The following is a 21,746-nucleotide window of genomic DNA, read 5'->3' on the forward strand; positions in this document are numbered from 1 at the left end:
TTAATTCTGTGGGTGGGAGGGTGCGGGGTGGTGGGGGGGGGGGGGGGGGGGGAGACAGGAAGACATCAGAGATTGACGACGCTACCATCCTGCCTAATTAGAAGCCAACCCTCTCTTGCCACCACAGAAAATACTGCCCAGGAAGTGAGAAATGAAACCAGTGGGAGGAATTGGGGATAAGGGAGCTGGAAGTATTGTCAGATTTACCCTCTTTGAGGGAGACAGGTGGACTCTTTCAAAATGTAACTTGTCACTGTAGCTCTCATTTCCTGGGTTTTTCTTCTGCTGTTTGCTTTGAAGTACTTCCTTATGCACTTACTGATTGCTGTCTAATGTTAAAGACATATAAACATCCAGACAGTCTAGGAAAAAGAGGAGACCACTGGACCCCTCGAGCTTGTCCAATATCCAAGAAGATCATGGCCGTTCTGATCCATGTTCCTGCTGAACTTATCACTTTCCTCGCCAAGAATCCATCTACCTCTCCCTTGAGAAGCTTCAAAACCTTTGCTTCCACAGTCCTTTGAGGAAGATAGTCTCAAAGATTTTATATGAGAAAAAAAATGTCTCATCTCTTTCTTAAAGGGAGGACCCACTATTTTTAAACAGTCACTCTTAATTCTCGATTTTCCAATCAAAGGAAGCATTTTTTCCCTACCCACCCCATCAAGATACCTTAGAATTTTGTATGTTTCAATCAAACCATCAATTACCCTTCTACACGCTAGTCAATATAAGTCTGGTTTACCCAACCTTTCCTCATAAGACAACTTGCCTATTTATCTAGAATTTATCTAATAAAGCTTCTCTGAACTGCTTTCGATACATTTACATCCTTCCTTAAGTAAGATGACCAATACTGTGCATTGTACTCCAGATGTGTTCACGCCAACGCCCTGTATAAATGAGGTATAACCTTAATAGTGTGAAATTAAATTCTTCTCACAATAAATAAATACCTTTTTTATCGCTTGTCACAAGAGAGAGAGAAAGGATACTGCCAATATAACAGTAAAGGATGAGATGATAACTATTTTGGATTTCATAAAATTGATGAAGAGGATCTTCAAGGGCATTCGTGGGGGGCAATATTTTACACAGTGGTTTATGTGTGGAACGAGCTCCCAAAGGAAATGTTTGGAGAGATATAGGCCAAGTGCAGGGAGGTTGGATTAGTTTAGTTTAGTTTAGGATTATGGACTGGTTAGACCGAAGGGTCTGTTTCCGTTCTGTATGACTCTGTTAGTTTTCTTAATTAACCCTCTGAGCTTTATGCACTATGACTCCCTGATCACTCTGCATCTCAGAGCTCTCCAGTCTCTCACCATTTAGCTAGTATGCATTTTTTTTATCTGTTCTACCAAAATGGACACCTTCACATTTTCCAGCATTATTTGCTAGATGTTTGTCCGCACGCGTAACCTATCTTTATCAATTTGTAACTTCCTTATGTCATCTTTGTGACTTATTTTCCTTTCTATCATTGTGTCGTCAGCTAACTTAGCTACCATACCTTTGGCCTCACTGTCTAAGTCATTTACTTAAACTATAAAAAGCACTAATCCCTATGGCACGCTACTCATTACAACTTGCCAGTCAGAAAATGATCTGTTTATGACTACCATCTGTTTCCTATTGGCTAGCCATGAGAATATTTTGCTACTGTTTATTTCCTGCAATAACCTAAGATGTGGCACCTTATCAAATCCCTTCTGGAAATCCAGCACAGTGCATCCATCAGCTCCCCTTTATCCATGTCATATCTTATATTCTCAACTAATTAATAAATAATTTAAACATAAGTTCCTTCCACAAAACTGTGGATTCCATTATCCTTGTATTTTTCTCAGTGCCCTGCTGTAATAGATTTAATAGCAGCTCACTAACCCTCCCTATGACAGACGCTACGCGAACTGGCATGGAGTATCCAACGTTCGGTCTCCCTTTTTTGAATAAAACTGGTAGATTCACTATTTGTCTTTCATGTAGAATATTCCCCAATTCTTGGGAATTTTTAAAAGTAAAACCAATACCTCAACTATCACACTTAGTATCTTCTTTTAAGACCCTATTAACTTCAGAATGAAATGTATCAGAACTCAGAGACTTGTCAACCTGTAGCTCCAACAATTTGCTCAGTACCACTCCTCTGGTGATTGTAATTTCTTTGAGTTTCACTCTCCCTTCCATTTCCTTGTCTACAGTTATTTTTGGAATGATTCTTATATTACTACTGAAGAATGATACCAAATACCTTTACAATTCTCCTGCTCCTCCTTATTTTCCGTACAAAATCAAAAGAACTATGAATGCAGGAAATCAGAAACAAAAACATAAATTGCTGGAAGGGTTCAGCAGGTCTGGCAGCATCTGTGGAGAGAAATCAGCGTTAACATTTCGGGTCCTGTGGAGAGAAATCAGAGTTAACATTTTGGGTCCTGCAGAGAGAAATCAGAGTTAACATTTCGGGTTCTGTGGAGAGAAATCAGAGTTAACATTTCAGGTTCTGCGGAGAGAAATCAGAGTTAACATTTCGGGTTCTGCGGAGAGAAATCAGTGACCCTTCTTCTGAATTGGTGAACCTGCTGACCCTTTCCAGGAATTTTTGTTTTTAGAACATAGAACATAGAACATAGAACAGTACAGCACAGAACAGGCCCTTCAGCCCACAATGTTGTGCCGACCATTGATCCTCATGGATGCACCCTCAAATTTCTGTGACCATATGCATGTCCAGCAGTCTCTTAAATGACCCCAATGACCTTGCTTCCACAACTGCTGCTGGCAACGCATTCCATGCTCTCACAACTCTCTGCGTAAAGAACCTGCCTCTGACATCCCCTCTATACTTTCCACCAACCAGCTTAAAACTATGACCCCTCGTGCTAGCCATTTCTGCCCTGGGAAATAGTCTCTGGCTATCGACTCTATCTATGCCTCTCCCTTTGTTTTTGTTTTTGTTTTTCATTTTCCATTATTGATTCCCCAAGCTCACATTCTATAAGACTGCTGTTGACTTTATTAACCCCTTTCCTTTTTAAATGTCTACAGAAACTCTTACTATCTGTGTTTATATTTCTAACTGGCTTTCTTTCATCCTTCAATTTTCCCTTCCTCATTAATATTTTAGTTAATCAGCATTTTTTTTGTATGCCATTTAATCTTCTGACCTGCCACTCAGCTTTGCACAATGATACACCTTATGTTTAAATTTAATGTTACCTTTATAACAACTCAGGAAACCCGACTGGAGAGGAACATCATTTCTTGTTGAACACCAAAATAGGAACACTATATCCATATGTGGTAATGGGAACTGCAGATGCTGGAGAATCCAAGATAATAAAGTGTGAAGCTGGATGAACACAGCAGGCCCAGCAGCATCTCAGGAGCACAAAAGATCCTTGACCTGTCCGTCTTCCCTGGATTGACCTATCCCCTCCCTACCTCCCCCCCCCCACCCCCATACTCTCCTCTTCACCTATCTTCTTTTCTCTCCATTTTCGGTCTGCCTCCCCCTCTCTCCCTATTTATTCCAGAACCCTCACCCCATCCCCCTCTCTGATGAAGGGTCTAGGCCCGAAACATCAGCTTTTGTGCTCCTGAGATGCTGCTTGGCCTGCTGTATTCATCCAGCTTAGCACTTTATTATCTTACACTATATCCATAGACTAGTTTCAGTCTGGAATAGATAGTTCCGCAGACACATCCCTGGGTCTGCTTCACAAAGGGCTCAGGTGATGCGTTCCAGCTAGGCAGACTAATGCCCATATCAAAGGAACTCATACTCAATGAGTTTCACTTGGAGATTAGATGGTGTTTCTCCATGGCCCTTGTAGGTGTTTTCACAATCCTTAACATTTTTTAATCACCCATGATGTTAGCTCCTCCCTTAGGATATTTTCTTTCTCATTGGAAGGCATCTCTTCTGAGTATTCTGAAGAATTCTTTCAAATATCTGTCACTGTGGCTTTATTGACTAATCCTGTGAGTTCATTTTTCTATTCATTTTAGCTAGCTCTACTTTCGTGTCATCATAATGGTTTTTATTTAAGTTTAAAATACTAGCCTTGGACCTATTCTTCTCTCCCTCAAACAATGTCAGATTCAATCATTTCAAGACCCAACCACAGCTCAATAACACTGCAAGTCATGGATCCCAGGAAAAGCAATTTAAAAAGAAAATTCTTGGTGTATAGCTGCCACTAGTTGGACCATTATCTTTTATCCATCACTGATTGCCTGCGAGATGGTCATGGTGAGCAGTCTTCTTAAGCTACTGCAGTCCCTATGTGGTAGGTACAACTATGATGCTGTTAGGGAGGGAGTTCCACGGTTTTGATCCAATGTGAATGAAGGTAGAGCAATATATTTCCAAGTCAGAATGGTGTGTGACTTGAAGGGGAACTTGTGGGCAGTATTGTTTCGATGCATCTGCTGCCCTTGTCTTGTCCTTATCTAAGTTGTGGTTCTGAGTCTGAAAGGTGTCCTGATGAATTTTTGTAGCACATTTTGTGGATAGTTCACGCTTTTGCGGCAGAGCATTGGTGATGGAGAGAGTGAGAGTTGGTGGATATGGTGCCAATCAAATGGTCCGTTTTGTCCTGGATGGTGTCAAACTTCTTGAGTGTTGCTGGAGCTGCACACATCCAGGCAAGTAGGGAATACTCCACCACACTCCTGCCTTGTAGATGGTGGACAGAGTTCAGGAATCAGAAGGTGAGTTATTTGCTGCACGATTCCCTGTCTCTGACTGCTGTTGTAGCCACATTATTTATATGGCAAGCCCATTTCAGTTTCTAGTTAGGGGTAACCCCCAAGATATTCATAGTAGAGAATTCAGTGATGTTATTGAATATCAATGGTTGATGGTTAGACTCTCTCTTGTTGGAGATTGTAATGGCCTGGCACTTGTGTTGTGCAAATGTTACTTGCCAGTTGTCAGCTGAAACTTGGATATTGTCCAAGTCTTGCTGCATTTAGACATGGACTGCTTCAGTATCTGAAGAGTGATGCTGAACGTTGTACAAACATCAATGGATACCTCAGTTCTGACCTTACAATGAGCAGAAGATCATTGATGAAGCAGCTGAGGTGGGTGGGGCCAAAGACACTATGCTAAATAACTCCTCGAGAGGTATCCTGGAGCTGAAATGACTGATCTCCAACAGCAACAGCCATGTTCCTCTGGAATAGAAATGATTCCAACCAGCAGAGAGTTACCCCCCACCCCGGATACCCATTGATTTTTGTTTTGCTGGGGCCCCTTGATGCCACACTCAGTTGAATGCGGCCTTGATATCAGGGGCTCCCATTCCTTAGACAACATGTCCATCATGGGCCTCCTGCAGTGCCACAATGATGCCACCTGAAGGTTGCAGGAACAGCAACTCATATTCCGCTTGGGAACCCTGCAGACCAATGGTATTGATGTGGACTTCACAAGCTTCAAAATCTCCCCTTCCCCCACTGCATCCCAAAACCAGCCCAGCCCGTCCCTGCATCCCTCACCTGTTCTTCCTCTCATCTATCCCCTCCTCCCACCTCAAGCTGTACCTCCATTTCCTACCTACTAACCTCATCCCGCCTCCTTGACCTGTCCGTCTTCCCTGGACTGACCTATCTCCTCCCTACCACCCCACCTACACTCTCCTCTCCACCTATCTTCTTTACTTTCCATCTTCGGTCCGCCTCCACCTCTCTCCCTATTTATTCCAGAACCCTCTCCCCATACCCGTCTCTGATGAAGGGTCTAGGCCCGAAACGTCAGCTTTTGTGCTCCTGAGATGCTGCTTGACCTGCTGTGTTCATCCAGCTTCACACTTTGTTATCTTGGATTCTCCAGCATCTGTAGTTCCCATTATCTTTGAAGTCAAGGGTATTCACTCTTGTGTCACCTCTGGAATTTAGCTCACTTTTTCATTTTTGACCAGGTGAGTAATGAGGTCAGGCACTGAGTGGCCCTGGCGGAACCCAAATTGGGCGTCACTGAGCAAGGTATTGCTGAGCAGGTGCTGCTTGATAGCACTGTTTATGACATCTCCCATCACTTTACTGGTGGTTGAGAAAGGTGTCATCTGGGAGGCGATGGCCTAGTGGTATTATCGCTGGCCTGTTAATCCACAGACCCAGATAACATCCTGGGGACCTAGGTTTGAATCCTGCCTATGGCAGATGGTGGAATTTGAATTCAATAAAATATCTGGAACTAAGAATCTAATGACAACCATGAATCCATTGCCGATTGTCAGGAACAACCCATCTGTTTCATTAATGTCCTTTTGGGAAGGAAACTGCCATCCTTATCTGGTCTGGTGTACACGTGACTCCAGACCCACAGCAATGTGGTTGACTCTTAACTGCCCTCTGGGCAATAAATGCTACCTAGCCAGTGATGCCCACATTGCCATGAATGAATCAAAAAAAGACTGATGGGGCAGTAATTGGCTGGGTTGGGTTTGTCCTGAATTTTATGTACAGGGCATATCTGGGTAATTTTCCACCTTGTTGGGTAGATGTCAGTGATGTATCTGCACTGAAACAGCTTGTCTAATGGAGCAGCACACTCTGGAGCACAAGCCTACAGTACTATTGCCAGAATGTTGTCAGGGCCCATAGCCTTTACATTATCCAGCACCTCTAACCGTTAGAGTTAGTGGTGCTGGCTCGAAGGGCTGAATGCCCTACTCCAGCACCTATTGTCTATTGTGTATTTCTTGAGACTACATGGAGTGAATCAAATTAGCTGAAGATTGGTATTTGTGATGTTGGTGACTAATGAAAGAGGTTGTATTAGATCATCCACTCAGTAATTCTGAATGAAGATTGTTGCAAATATGCTGGGTTCCTCATTAATGGGGATGGGGCTTTGTGGAGCTTCCAGTTACTTAACTGATTCATGAATGTGACAGGACTGCTAAGCTTAGACGTGATCTGTTGTTTGTGGAATCACTTAGCTCTGTCCATCACTTGCTACTTTTGTTGTTTGGCACACAAGTAGTCCTGTACTGTAGCTTCACCAGGTTCACACCTCATTTTCAGGTATGTCTGGTGCTTCTCCTGACATGCCGTCCTACACCTGGTTTGGTGGTATATACCAGGCCATGAGGTTGCAGATTGTGTTTAAGTGCACACAATGTAAGGTATTTTAAGTATGTAGGTAGGGTTTCGTCTCCATATGGACTGTGCGTTGTCAATTTTACCGATACTGTCATGGACGGAGATATCGGCAGCGAGGATGAGGTCCAGTATGTTTGTCCATCTTGTTGGTTCCCACGCCAACGGCCACAATTGAGCAGCTGTGTCCTTTTGAACCTACCAGCTCTGTCAGTAGAAATGCTGCTGAACCACTCTTAGCGACAGAAGTTGAAAGCCCCAGTGCACCCTTGGAACCCTCAGCATTTCCCAGCACAGACGAGTACCAACTCATCAGCTGAGGCATGATATATAACAATGACCAGGAAATTTACTTGTTCCTGTTTGGAATGATGCCATGAGACTTCTGGGGTATCACCTTCCAGACTATATACCATTGTGCTGCCACCTCTGCTGGATTTGACCTACTGGTAGGACAGGACATACCATGGGATGATGGTTGCATTGTCTGGAAGGTACAGTTCCATGGGGTATGATTATAGGAGGCTGTTGCTTGACAAATCTGTATGGCGTCTCCCCCAATGTTGGCACTGGCCCCTGATGTTGATATGGAGGGCTTTGCAGGGTTGACAGTCTGAGGTTGTTGATGTGGTTTCTGGTGCCTAAGAGATATGTAGGTGATCTGTTCAATCTCATTCTTTTTTATGAAACATTTCAGAATTTAAATAGAATCTAATGGCTTGTTAGGACAAATTGCAACAGGTCTGGAGTCACATTTAGGCCAAAAGCAGTGTATATTTCCTTCCCTGTTAGTGAATCAGACAATCAGCTATAAATTCATGGTCATCCTGAGACTTTTAATCCCAGGATAATAAAATGTGAGGCTGGATGAACACAGCAGGCCAAGCAGCATCTCAGGAGCACAAAAGCTGACGTTTCGGGCCTAGACCCTTCATCAGAGAGGGGGATGGGGAGAGGGAACTGGAATAAATAGGGAGAGAGGGGGAGGCGGACCGAAGATGGAGAGTAAAGAAGATAGGTGGAGAGAGTGTAGGTGAGGAGGTAGGGAGGGGATAGGTTAGTCCAGGGAAGACGGACAGGTCAAGGAGGTGGGATGAGGTTAGTAGGTAGCTGGGGGTGCGGCTTGGGGTGGGAGGAAGGGATGGGTGAGAGGAAGAACAGGTTAGGGAGGCAGAGACAGGTTGGACTGGTTTTGGGATGCAGTGGGTGGGGGGCAAGAGCTGGGCTGGCTGTGTGGTGCAGTGGGGGGAGGGGACGAACTGGGCTGGTTTAGGGATGCAGGAGGCGAAGGGGAGATTTTGAAACTGGTGAAGTCCACATTGATACCATATGGCTGCAGCGTTCCCAGCCGGAATATGAGTTGCTGTTCCTGCAACCTTCGGGTGGCATCATTGTGGCCTGCACCTGCACATCTGCCAATGTGGTATACTGCATCCACTGTACCCGGTGCGGCTTCCTCTACATTGGGGAAACCAAGCAGAGGCTTGGGGACCGCTTTGCAGAACACCTCCGCTCAGTTCGCAACAAACAACTGCACCTCCCAGTCGCAAACCATTTCCACTCCCCCTCCCATTCTCTAGATGACATGTCCATCATGGGCCTCCTGCACTGCCACAATGATGCGACCCGAAGGTTGCAGGAACAGCAACTCATATTCTGCCTGGGAACCCTGCAGCCATATGGTATCAATGTGGACTTCACCAGTTTCAAAATCTCCCCTTCCCCTACTGCATCCCTAAACCAGCCCAGTTCGTCCCCTCCCCCCACTGCACCACACAACCAGCCCAGCTCTTCCCCCCCACCCACTGCATCCCAAAACCAGTCCAACCTGTCTCTGCCTCCCTAACCTGTTCTTCCTCTCACCCATCCCTTCCTCCCACCCCAAGCCGCACCCCCAGCTACCTACTAACTTCATCCCACCTCCTTGACCTGTCCGTCTTCCCTGGACTGACCTATCCCCTCCCTACCTCCCCACCTACACTCTCTCCACCTATCTTCTTTACTCTCCATCTTCGGTCCGCCTCCCCCTCTCTCCCTATTTATTCCAGTTCCCTCTCCCCATCCCCCTCTCTGATGAAGGGTCTAGGCCCGAAACGTCAGCTTTTGTGCTCCTGAGATGCTGCTTGGCCTGCTGTGTTCATCCAGCCTCACATTTTATTATCTTGGTTCCGAATGTTTCTTGCCAATTCACAGCCCAGGCCTGATGATATTCAGATCTTGCTGCAATTGGGCAGGAACTGCATCAGTATCTGGGCAGTTACAACTGGTACTGGTCATTCAAATCATTTTAGTAGAGTATCTTTAATATCCCAATGGCTTGGAAGGGAATTTATGGTACCACGAAGGATTGATATTTCAGTAAATGAACAGGGAGTTACAAATGTAAGGCAAGGATAGATTAGGCATTAGTTCAAAAGAGAACCAGGCAAGCATGTGATTGGGAATGAAAGACACTTTCAAGTTGTGCTGTATCAAAGTGAATAAGGGAGCTTTGTGTATTGCTTTACTCACTGTATGTTTTAATAAGGAAGTTCATGGTCAATGCATCAATAGCTAGAACAAGATATATTTGCAGTGCATTCATGACTAAAAAATCCCACAGTTTAGTTAAACATTACAGAAAGCAGCAGCTTGAACAGATAGCCTCAGGCAAACAGGAGATTGTGACATTTTATATCATGAGATATAACGCACAAGAAATGCCATCCAGACCACATCAACTTATCCATCCCAAACAGTTCCCTTTGCAGTGTCTGAGTCTCCAGTCTCATTCCAGCACTACCTCCAGGACCAAGAACAACTGCTTGCATTTAGATAGTGCTCATAAACGACACCCCCAGATGTTTCATGGGATCATAATCGGGGGGGAGATGAAGTGAACGTTGAGACGCTATCTGTTTTCAGTCTGGATCAGAGGATGCCCGACTGATCACATGGCATTGACCTAGGCACCAGAATAGACAACAACAGAAACAGTCTTGTCAATCCTGGAAAGTCTTCCTCACTAACATCTAGGGGTCAGTGCCAAAGTAGGGAGAGCTGTCTCACAGACTGGTCAAGCAACAGCCAGATATAGTAACACTCACAGAATCACACCTTACAGACAATATCCCAGACATCAGCATCACCATCCCTGGATATTTCCTGTCCCAACGGCAGGACAGACGCAGCAGAGGGGGCAACACAGTGGTATACAGTCAGGAGGGAGTTGCTCTAGGAGTCCTCAACATTGACTTCAGACCCCATGGACAAGAAAACCACCTGCTGATTACCATGTACTGTCCTTTCTCAGCTGAGGATGTCACGGGCACAAAATGGACTCTGGGTGAGGGATTTCAATATCCACCACCAAGAGTGGCTCAGCAGCAGTATTACTGATCGAGCTGGTCAGCTACTAACGGACATAGCTGCTAGACTGGGTCTGCGGCAGGTGGTGAGGGAACCAACAAAAGGGAAAAATATACTTGATCTCATCCTCACCAATCTGGCATGAACAGTTGCATCTGTCCATGACTGTATCCTCCATGGAGCCTCCTCCTCCAGTGAGCTGTTTAATCGTCCACCACCATTCACAACTGGATGTGGCAGGACTGCAGAGCTTAGATCTCATCCATTGGTTGTGGGATCGCTTAGCTCGGTCTATCACTTTCTGCTTATGCTGTTTGGTGTGAAAATAGTCCTGTATGGTGGTTTCACAACGTTTATACCTCATCTTCAGCTATCACACAGTCCCTGTGGAGATGAAGTCCTGCCTTCACATTGAGAACACCCTCCATCATGGTGTGTGGCACTATCACCGTGCTATATGGGACAGACTTCGCACACTATCTAGCAATTCAAGACTGGGCATCCATGAGATGCTGTGGCTCATCAACAGCAGCAGAACTGTACTCCAGCACAATCTGTAACCTCACGGCCGACTTATCCCCCACTCAACCATTACCATCAAGCCAGGGGATCAACCTTGGGTTCAATGGAGAGTGCAGGAGGGCATGCCAGGAGCAGCACCAGGTATCAACCTGGTGAAGCCACCAAACAGGACTCCTTACATGCCAAACAGCAAAAGCAGCAAGTGATAGACAGAGCTAAGCAATTCCACAACCAACGGATCAGATCTAAGCTCTGCAGTCCTGCCACATCCAGTTGTGAATGGTGGTGGGCAGTTAAACAATTCACTTGTGGAGGAGGAGGCTCCACAAATATCCCCATCCTCAATGATAGAAGAGCCCAGCACAACTGTGCAAAAAATAAGGTTGAAGCATTTGCAGCAACCTTCAGCCGGAAGTGCTGAGTGGACGATCCATCTCGGCCTCCTCCAGTGGTCCCCAGCGTTACAGATACCAGTCTTCAGCCAATTCGATTCAATCCACATGATATCAGGAAACAGTTGGAGACTCTGGGCACTGCAAAGGCTAAGGGCCCTGACAACATTCCAGCAATAGTACTGAAGACTTGTGCTCCAGAGCTTGCCGCTCCCTTAGCCCAGCTGTTCCAGTAGTTACAGCACCGTTACCAACCCGACAATGTGGAAAATTGCCCAAATATGTCCTGTATACAAAAGCAGGACAAATCCAATCTGGCCAATTACCACCCCATCAGTCTTCTCTCGACCATCAGTAAAGTGATGGAAGGTGTCAGTGACAGAGCTATCAAGCAGCACCTGCTCAGCAATAACCTGCTCAGTGATGCCCAGTTTGGGTTCTGCCAGAGCCTATCTGCTCCTGATCTCATTACAGCCTTGATTCAAAGATGGGCAAAAGAGCTGAGTTTCAGCAGTAAGCTAAGAGTGACAGGCCTTGACATCAAGGCTGCATTCAACTGAGTGTGGCATCTAAGAGCTCGAGCAAAGCTGGTATCAATGGGTATTGGGGGCAAACTCTCCAGTGGTTGGAGTCATACCTGGCGCATTGGAAAATGGTCGTGGTTGTTGGAGGTCAATCATCTCAGCCCCAGGGCATCACTGCAGGAGTGCCTCAAGGTAGTCTCCTAGGCCTAACCATCTTCGGCTGCTTCATCAATGATAACGTCAGAAGTGGGGATAGTCGCCGATGATTGCACAATGTTCAGCACTATTCACAACTCCCCAGATACTGAGGCAGCCCATGTTCACATGCAGCAAGATCTGGACAATATCCAGGCTTGGGCTCACAAGTGGCAAGTGACATTTGCGCCACACAAATGCCAGGCTGTGATGATCACAAATCAGAGACAATCTAACTACTGCCTCTTAGCATTCGACAGTGTTACAAGCACTGAAACCCCCTCTGTCAACATCTTGGGGTTATCATTGACCAGAAACTCAACTGGACTCAGCACATAAACACAGAGGCTACATCAGCAGCTCAGGGGCTAGGAATACTGCGATGAGTAATTCACCTCCTGACCCCTCAAAGCCTGTCCACCATCTACAAGGCACAAGTCAGGAGTGTGATGAAAAACTCCCCAGTTTGCCTGGATGAGTACATCTCCATGAACACTCAAGAAAATTGACACCATCCAAAACAAAGCAGCCCATTTGATTGCACTGCATCCACAAGCATCGACTCCCCCCACCACCGACACTCAGTAGCAGCAGTGTGTACTGTCTACAAGATGCACTGCAGAAATTCACCAAAGATCTTCTTCCCAGCGCCTTCCAAACCCATGACCACTTCCATCTCGAAGAACAAGGCAGCAGAAATAAGGGAAAGCCACCACCTCCAAGTCGCTCACCATCCTGACTTGGAAGTATACAGCCGTTACTTCACTGTCGCTGGGTCAAAATCCTGGAAGTCCCTCCCTAATGGTCAACCCACAGCAGGATGACTGCAGAGGTTCAAGAAGGCAGCTCACCACCACCTTCTCAAGGGCTACTAGGGATGGGCTGGAAACGCCGGCCACATCCCACAAATGATTTTTTAAAAAACAGCACTGTAGAGATTTAGCAGCTACTGTCACCTGAAACTTTCTGTTTGTAGCTCAAGAAAAAAACCTTTCCCTCCCAAACCTTGAACCTTTTCAAGTGTACTCATTTGTGGGAAAACATGGCAGCCCATCCGGTGAAATTCCACAAACAGCAGTGTGATAATAACTGGTTTGAAATGATTAATGTTGAACGTTTAACACTCCCTGAGAGGTAGACGGAACTTCAGTTTAACAATCTAACTGAATGACAGCATCTCATGGGATCTAAGTATCACTTCTGCATAAGTCAGAAAGTTGTGGCTTTAAGATTCTCTTCTGTAAGTCATATGCACATCTAACCTAGTGGTGCAGTGGTAATGATATAGGGTTAGTATTGCTCGTGGGATGTCGGCATTACTGACAAGGTCAATGTTTGCCTCCATCCCAAATTGCCTTTGCAATAAATAGCTTGGGTCACCATTCCAGAAGGAAGATAGTTCAACCACATTGCTGTAGGTTTGGAAACATGGGTAACATTTGCAGAATTCTTCCCCTAAATGAGATTAGTAAAACAGATGGATTCTAAACAACCATAGATATTGGTTCTGGTTATAGTCACAGCTGCTGAGATTAACTTTATATCCCAGGTTTATTGAGTTCAATTCCATGTCCACCAGGGTCCCAAAGCATTAACCTAGGTCTGTGGATCACGAGCCCTGTCTCATTAGGACTACACAACCAGGTGAGACTTGTATTTGACTTAGAGCAGAGAGTCTTAAAGCCATAACTTTCTGACTCAGGCAAAAGTGAAACCAACTAAGCCACATCTGACATGACTCTGAGCTTTCTGTTTTGCTGCACAATAATTTATTCTAACATGTGTCTAAGGATTGCAATCCAGAAAAAGAGATTTTATTTTCCTTTCTCTGTCTCAGCTCATGTGATTAGAATACTGGCTTTAGTATTCTCATCTTGAAACATTGTAGTATCTATAATTTTTAAGCAAAATTCTATGCTGTGTGCAGTCGGACAGGAGATTTTGCCACGTCACTCCTGATGAAACACCACAGCTAACAAAACTGCTCAGTCAAAACACAGGAGAGTAGGTCCAAATATAAATAGGTGCAGCAGTAGGCCATTTGGTCCTTCAAACCCCCTCTGCCATGCTATAATATTAGTTCTGCATGACTTCACTTCACTTTATTCCTTGCAGCCACATTCCCCCATAGAATGCAAATCTAATGTAGCCTTGAATACGTTCAGTGACCCAATCTCCACTGTTCTGCAAGTAGAATTCCAAAGATTACTGATCCTCTCAGAGAAGAAACTTCACCTCATCTCTATCTTAATTTGGAGACATTTTGAAGTTGTGCTCCATTCACAAATGGGAACATTTGGATGGTTATTTAAATAGGACTGGTGGGAAAAGGTGGGTCGAGGTGCTTATTTGTAAAGCTAGTGCAGACATGATGGGCCAAATGGCTTCCTTTGGTGCCATAACACTGTTGTGATGACGTTATGCTTGGAAAGGGACGGCAGGGTTTTGAAGAAAGATCAAGGTTAAAGTGAATGGGGATCAGAAGTGGCCAGGAGCAACATTGACTCAGAGAGTGAATGAGAGTATTCACAGCAGCTGAATTGAGGTAGGAACGGAAACAAGACAGGGTTATGGAAAGTGGATATCTGTTGTCTTGGCAGCGGACAGGGCGTGATGTTGGAATTCACATTTTCACATTGATGTAACACCTTTCATGACTCCAACACAGTCCATAGTAAAGTAAATATCATTTAAGCGTAATCAATGTAGTGGGAAAATGACAGAACATTTGCATGGTGCAGAGTCCATGGTGGAATGAGTAATAAATAATCTACCATTTATGAACTTGCTTTAATGAAAGGTATTGGGCAGAACACTCAGATGACTCCTGATCATTTATAAAAAATGTGCACAAAGTCATTTTCTCCCCCTCAATTTAACAGTCGTCTGAAAACCGCACCTCTGACCATGCAACACTCCCTCGGCCTGTCAGTTGAGCTTACTCATACTTAAATCCTGGAGTTGGGCTGGGATCTGTGTCTTCTGACTCAGAGGAACAAAATGCAGCTGTAAACCAAAGCTAACATGGAAATCTATTCATCACTGCGTATAAAGAAGAACTCAGTGCAAAATTAGCCCTTTACTGGTTTGCTTTTGAACTTCCTTGTTTATCTGGATGAATTTAATAAGAAGCATTTTTCAAGTGTAGTGTTTGCTTTTTGTTAACTATCTTGTAACCAAATGTAAGATCAATCTCACAAGTCTACTGGTGACCATGATAACTATCACTGACTGATGTGAAGACCCATCTGAGTCACTAATGCCCTTTTGAAGGGTGAAGTGTACCATCCTTCCCCTGTCCAGCCTACAATTGATTCCGTGCAAGATAGCTGATTCTTACCTGCCCTCTGAAATGGATGAGCAAGTCAGTCAGGTCAGGGGCAGAGTTGCTGACTTTGTTGCCAACACCCACATCCCACAAGGGAATAAACTAAGAGAGAGAGCTCAGATAGCTGTCACCATGTTTCCTGTGCACCAACTTTGTCATGGTCTAGTTGAATGCTGCAAACAGATTCAAGAGGCTGAGAGAGCTCCTCGTGAAGGTCTCTCCATTCTTGTTTAGCAGCTCTTAGTTTTACCTGCCCCTCAGCAGCATTAAGTGGATACAGTGACAACGTAAAAGCTGGTTGCGTGGAGCCTCCTCTCAGGTGAAACACTTCACAGTGTTAAGCATGGTAGGACATAGGAACGTATGAAATAGGCACAGGGGCAGGCCATCTGGTTCCTCGAGCAGGCTCTACCATTCAATAAGGTCATAGCTCATCGTTTCGTGGACTTAGCCACATTTACCCATTTGCTCACCATAACCCTTAATTCCTTTATTGTTCAAAAATGTATCTATCTTTGCCTTAAAAATATTCAATGAAATAGCATCACCTGCTTCACTGAGCAGGGAATTCCACAGATTCACTCTTTTGGGAAAAAAGGTTCCTCCTCAGCTGAGTCCTACATCTGCCTCCTCATTTTGAGGCTATGCCCCCAGTACTAGTTTCACCCACCAGTAGAAACAACCCCCCCCCGCTTCAATCTTATCTATTCCCTTCTTGATTTTACATGTTTCTATAAGATCACCCCCTCAATTCTTCTAAATTCCAAAGAGTATAATCCAAGTTTACTTAATCTTTCCTCATAAATCAACCCTCTTAACTCTGGAATTAACCTCGTGAACCTCCTCTGCACTCCCTCCAGTGCTAGTACATCCTTTCTCAAGGACGATGAGGCCCACAGCATCACACTAAGCTTCCCTGTCTCCTTCATCACCCTTCCTTTACCCCCACCTTTGGCAGCTTCATGTTAAGTTTCCATTCTCTGAAATAAACAACCTCCAACTCCTCCTTATTTTTCAGCTTATAACCCATTATTCCCCATCCTCGCTGAAGGATCCTGGGTTGTTTTCTATGTTAAAGCACTCAGTGTGTGAGTTTTTGCAGGGATATCATGTCCATTTATTCAGTATTCCTCTGTGCTTTCAGCTGATCTCATGACAGAATGTGTCTCGTGTATTTTGAGAGTTGGTGCCCTGCCAAAGACGTTAATTTAGCTAAAGTACAGAGCAAACACTGATGTATGACCTCACATCAACTTTGGAAACCAGAGTAACAATCCCTTCGATCTGACACTCTCTCAGTAATGTCACTATTTTAGCACCAATTATACTGTGGATTCACAAATATTGAGTAAAGTCGAAATTGTCCCAGACAGTAATTTAACTAATTTCTTTTCCCTTTTTCTATAATGGGATGTGGGTTTGGCAGGCAAAGCCAGTATATGTTGTTCACACCTCAATACCCTTTAACTGAGTGACTCACCGGGCCATTTCAGAGGTTGATTAAGAGGCAACTGCATTGCTATGGTTCTGCAGTCACGTTAGGGCAAAGACCAGTTTGGGTATCAGGAGATGGTCATTTGGTGGATGACTGGAGCAAGCTGGAAGTGGGTGTGAGACAATGCCCCAAGCTTATATAAAAGCCCACTACCTGCCTGCTTGGGTACCACATGGCTGCCCAGTGGAGAAAATGCCCTCTCTCTCTCACCTACCTGTTGTGGTCAAGCTGCAAGGAATCTGAATGGCTTGCAAGCTTTTAGAGTCTACCCTCTATCTGTTAGCTGACTAATTCCAGGAAAATCACAAAAAGTGACTCCTTTCCATCCAGTACAAACTTCAGACCCCCATCTGAGCCTGACAGTGGGATTCAGAAGGCCTTAGGAAAAATCCTATCCCAAACAGGGAGAGAAAGGCAGAGAGGAGGAGGTAGAAGTAGAGATGTTATTCCATATTGTAACCCCAGGACTATGGGCTGGGGGTCAGAATGTCTGACAAGGAAAGGTATCTGCTTGGCTGTGAGTAGTCTTCACTTTACTTTTCAATGGGTGGAAGTGTCAGAGCGTGGAATTCTTTATCACTGACAGCTGTCAAGACTGAGGCACTAATTATACTCAGGGCTGAGGCAGCAGGTTTTTAATCAGTCAGGGAATCAAGGGTTAGGGGATGAGGAAGGAGAATGGAGTTGATGATTATCAGTTCAACCATGATCTCATTGAATAGCAGAGCAGACTTGACGGGCTAAATGGCCTGTTTCTGCTCCTATTTTTGACGGGTGAGCAATAAGAGGTGAACCTGGATTTTCTCGATGAGACTGCCTTCAGCAATTCAACTCCAACAGAACAATATGCATGTTTTGTACTGACTGGCAGTACAACCCAAATCATGCAACTCAGTTTCCAAAACAGTTCTAATGAACGAGAGGTGGAGAGTGAGTACTGCAATGAAGAAATGAACTGAAACTCAATGCCACTTAAAATTATCTGAGGTGTGTGGGCAGGACAGCTGTTGTCATGTGTGCATTGAATGGTTTCTCTTTCTCTCGGCAGGTACGGTCTTGCCCTGGCGAATGGCCATGTGTGCCCATTGTACAACTGGTAGGTTGCCATTTTTTTAATGTTATAATGAAGGGAGTAATTTGAAACAATGGCGAGGATGACTACAGTTGCTGCAACTGCCTGATGCCCTCTGTGCGCTATTCTTAGGGTAATGCTGACCTCAGGTACCATAGCCCCAGTTATTGAAAACTACACACACAGGGTTTGTTTTCTGAGGAAGGGTCTTGACCCAAAACGTCAGCTTTCCTGCCCCTCTGATGCTGCCTGTCCCGCTGTGTTCTTCCAGCTCCACGCTGTGTTAACCCATAGGGAGCTGCTCAATTGAACCATGCCAAGATTTTTGGGTAGAAGGCGTTGGAATACGAAAGGGCAAAGGCGAAGCCTTCATGTAGCCTTGATCCCACCATGTGATGTTATTGGGATGAAATACAGCCAAGGTGATCCAGAATTAAAATTACTCAAACAGAGCTGGTTTATTTTGATTAAACAGCTTCTACAGACTTCCTGCGTTGGTACAAATGACTATAGTAATGTCAAGTGAACAGAACGAATTTTTCAAAACATTATACAGAACCCTCTTGAGTGCTGTGCTCCGTTTTGAGGTTCACACCTTAGGAAGGGTGCATTGAATTTGAGGAGGGGACAGTAGGCAGATTTAAGTTCTGTGGGCTGGCTGAACAAATTTGGCTTGTATTCCTCAGTATAGAAATTTGACAGGTATTCCCATCAAGCTCCTTAAATTGACAATGATAGATTGGAGAAACCATTTTCTCTGGTTGGGATTCCTGGGCAAAAGTGGGCACGAGCGAAAAGGTCGAAATGGGTGATTCCAGAAAGGCACCTTTTGCTCAAAGGATAATTGAAATCTGGAACTCTGTCTCCCAAAGTGCTCTAGATACTGGGAACGTTGATAGCTTTGAAGTTCAGATAGATAGGTGTTTTGCTGGATAAGGGAATCAAAGAATATCGATCAAATTGATTAATACTGACAAGGTGTGGGCCAGTATGATCTAAATGAATGGTCGAAAACATTTAATGAATTGTATGACCTACTCTTGCTCCTAACGTTCCTTGGATGTCAAATTAGATTGGAGATGGATCTAATGAGATTGGTTTAAAGGAATAACCAATTTCAGGGCTAAATGTTAGTCATTCTTGGTTAGATCTGAACAGCTTGAAAACTGGAATTAAGACAGAGAATGCTGGAGAAACTCAGCAGCTCTGGCAGCATCAATGGAGGGAGAGTCAGAGTTAACATTTCAAGACCAACAGCTCTTCTTTCAGAACCGAAGAGAAATGGGAATGTTGTGTGTTTAAGCTGTTGAAATGCAGGGGAGAAGCAAGTGAAGGCAGGAGAAGGATTGAGGGCGAGAGGGAGCCTGGATCAATCATGCCAGCAGACAAGAGACAAAGGAGGTAGTAATGGTTGTGGAGAAAAGAAGAGCATTGGTCATGGGCAGTTGCTGAGTTTCTCTACCATTTCTTGTGATTATTTTTATTTCAGCTGAACAACATCCACAGTGTTCCATGTTTCTGTTTGAATATCTGTCATGGTGAAATGAATGTGTTTGATGTGGAGCATGCTGTTTGAGTCAATGCCTGGTCTTTGTCCTGCAGGATGTACAATCATTCCTGTTCTCCTGATGCCTCGGTGAGATGTTGCTCTATTCAAAACATGCCCTTTGTAAGGTAAGCTGAGCGGCGACTCCATGTGTAGACTTGACACGACAAGAGGATATGTTCTCGGTAACTGTGCTTTGGTGGAAGAGATTGCGGGTTGATTTGATGGAGGGTTTTAAAAATATATGATGGAAACTGATGGGATACGCTTTTATAAATATGTAGCTGAGCCTCTGAAGTGAGTTATGATATTGCTGTGACTTCAGCATTTGTGATTTTGTGCTTGACTCAGATCTGTTGAGAGCTTGGAGCATGTAGTTCTATAACCCTGCCATCTGCAATAGCCAGTTACAAGGAAGCTTGTCGTGAGCTAGGCTCTCAAATTTAACCTCCTCTCCCACCATGCAGAAGATTAAAATGCCCCCTTGCTTCCCCTGAGTTGGATCCCTTCTCCAGTTGAGCTGATCAGTTCGCTGCGCGCAAACCTATATTGAGTTTGGCTTATTTCTGCCATTTTGGGATGGAGGCCTGGATTCTCTCCCCAGGGCATGGAAACACAGGTTGGATCTGTTTTTGGGACCCGGACCCACCCCTGAGAAAGGGAAATGGGAATGGTTGGGATTTTGACAGAATTGCACTTTGAGGAAGAATGTAATGGGAAGTATGCAACTGGGTACTTCATGGTCTCCAACTTTCTAAAATCCTCTAAAATATGGCCTGACCTGGAGGAAGGTGGTGGGGGGGTAGGTGTCACAGCCCCTATAGGGGCCTGTGGGATCACTTCTGCTGCTGAGCAAAGGTCTTCTAAGGGCTACTGGGTGCCTATTACAAAGGGAATCTAGAGGTCAACTGGACCATCTTAACAGGCTCAGATTGGTTTCTGAGTGAATTGCCTCACCTCTTGTACAGGGGCACAGCCCCACAATATCCCCTCCCCTGTGCCACCTCGACAAGAAAGCCGAGGAGCGAGATGAGACGGGAGAGCTGGGTATACAGACTGGCAAGACTCCAGCTAAATGCCGGCCACAGCATCTTTCGTTGGTGGGGTCACAAGAGGAGGTCAAATCAGTCTCAGTCTGATTGTTCTGCACACTGACCTTCCACAAAGTGGAGTGCTTGTACTAATGGGCGTGTGTGGATATTTGGAGTTGTTACTGGGATCCACTGTTGCTGCAGTTGTGTCAGCATTGAATTGATTTAAGTTTGTCAATTTTGGCTGGACACGTTCTTGAAGACTTGATCACATGATCTCCTGTCACACGGCCAATACTTTTTCAAGTCATAACTTTGAAAACAAGATGCAGAAAAAGGAAAGTTAATACCTCTCTGACTTTTCTCGCCTGGTGGAAGTGTCCACGAAAGGTATTTAGAATTTCTGGAGACTCCAGGGCAGTCCTGGGGAGAGTTTGACATCTAAGATCTAAGCAGTGGGGGCACTTTTCTTTGGAGCACCATATGCTGGTGAGTTCACCAAACCTGCAGACCACTGGCCATGTGGTAGAAAGCACATTAACTCATAGATCACTCACCTTAGGACAAATAGATCACCTTCCAGCAGGATGATGCCTTTCTTGGTAGAGTTGGATGAGTAATGTACTGCCTTGCAGCATGAACATGAAGAAGGTGGGGCCCGTGCTTTCAACAGTGGAGAGGCCCATCTCAAAAATTAGTTTGTTCATGTGTCACGAAGAATGTAACAAAATGCTTAGTGTGGGTGGTTCTGGTTTTGTATGAACATTACTCAGAGACCGTTCTCAGGCAATGATTGCCTCTTTATGCCACCCTCTGTACCTTCTACCCTAAAGTGTAAATGCTGTGGCTTCAACAGCACTGGAGAGCTCAGATCATTAAGTATTAACTTGACCTGATGGGGAGCTGCTGGTAATATTAACACAGGGAGCTAGGAACATTCTCTGGGAGCTTAGGGTCAAATTCCACTGCAGCTGGCTGTGTCACCTTTGTTTTCAAATGGCCACTTGGTCATGCAGACCTTGTATGTTGCTGAAAAGAAGTCACACATTATGTCCAAGATTTCTGTCTTCAATTCATCAGGACAATTTGCAAGAATATCATTTATGGGAGAAAGCCAACACCTGTACTGTATGAGAAAAAAGCATTGATCAGTTGACAAATAGAGTTTGATTTATAG

At 44.8% G+C, this 21,746-nt stretch overlaps 1 protein-coding gene across 3 annotated transcripts in view; it reads left to right on the forward strand.

The window, feature by feature from the left end:
• Positions 1–21,746, forward strand: part of si:dkey-228d14.5 (uncharacterized protein LOC796266 homolog) — a 70,754-nt gene that overhangs the window by 13,569 nt on the left and 35,439 nt on the right. For all 3 annotated transcript variants that reach the window (XM_059640279.1, XM_048563605.2, XM_048563606.2), the window contains 2 exons: positions 17,969–18,016; positions 19,595–19,666. In XM_059640279.1, coding sequence (XP_059496262.1) covers positions 19,596–19,666 — 71 coding nt within the window. In that variant the 5' untranslated portion in view covers positions 17,969–18,016; position 19,595. The remainder of the gene's footprint in view (positions 1–17,968; positions 18,017–19,594; positions 19,667–21,746) is intronic.

The sequence above is a fragment of the Stegostoma tigrinum genome, chromosome 37 (genome assembly GCF_030684315.1).
Source record: "Stegostoma tigrinum isolate sSteTig4 chromosome 37, sSteTig4.hap1, whole genome shotgun sequence".
NCBI lineage: Eukaryota > Metazoa > Chordata > Chondrichthyes > Orectolobiformes > Stegostomatidae > Stegostoma > Stegostoma tigrinum.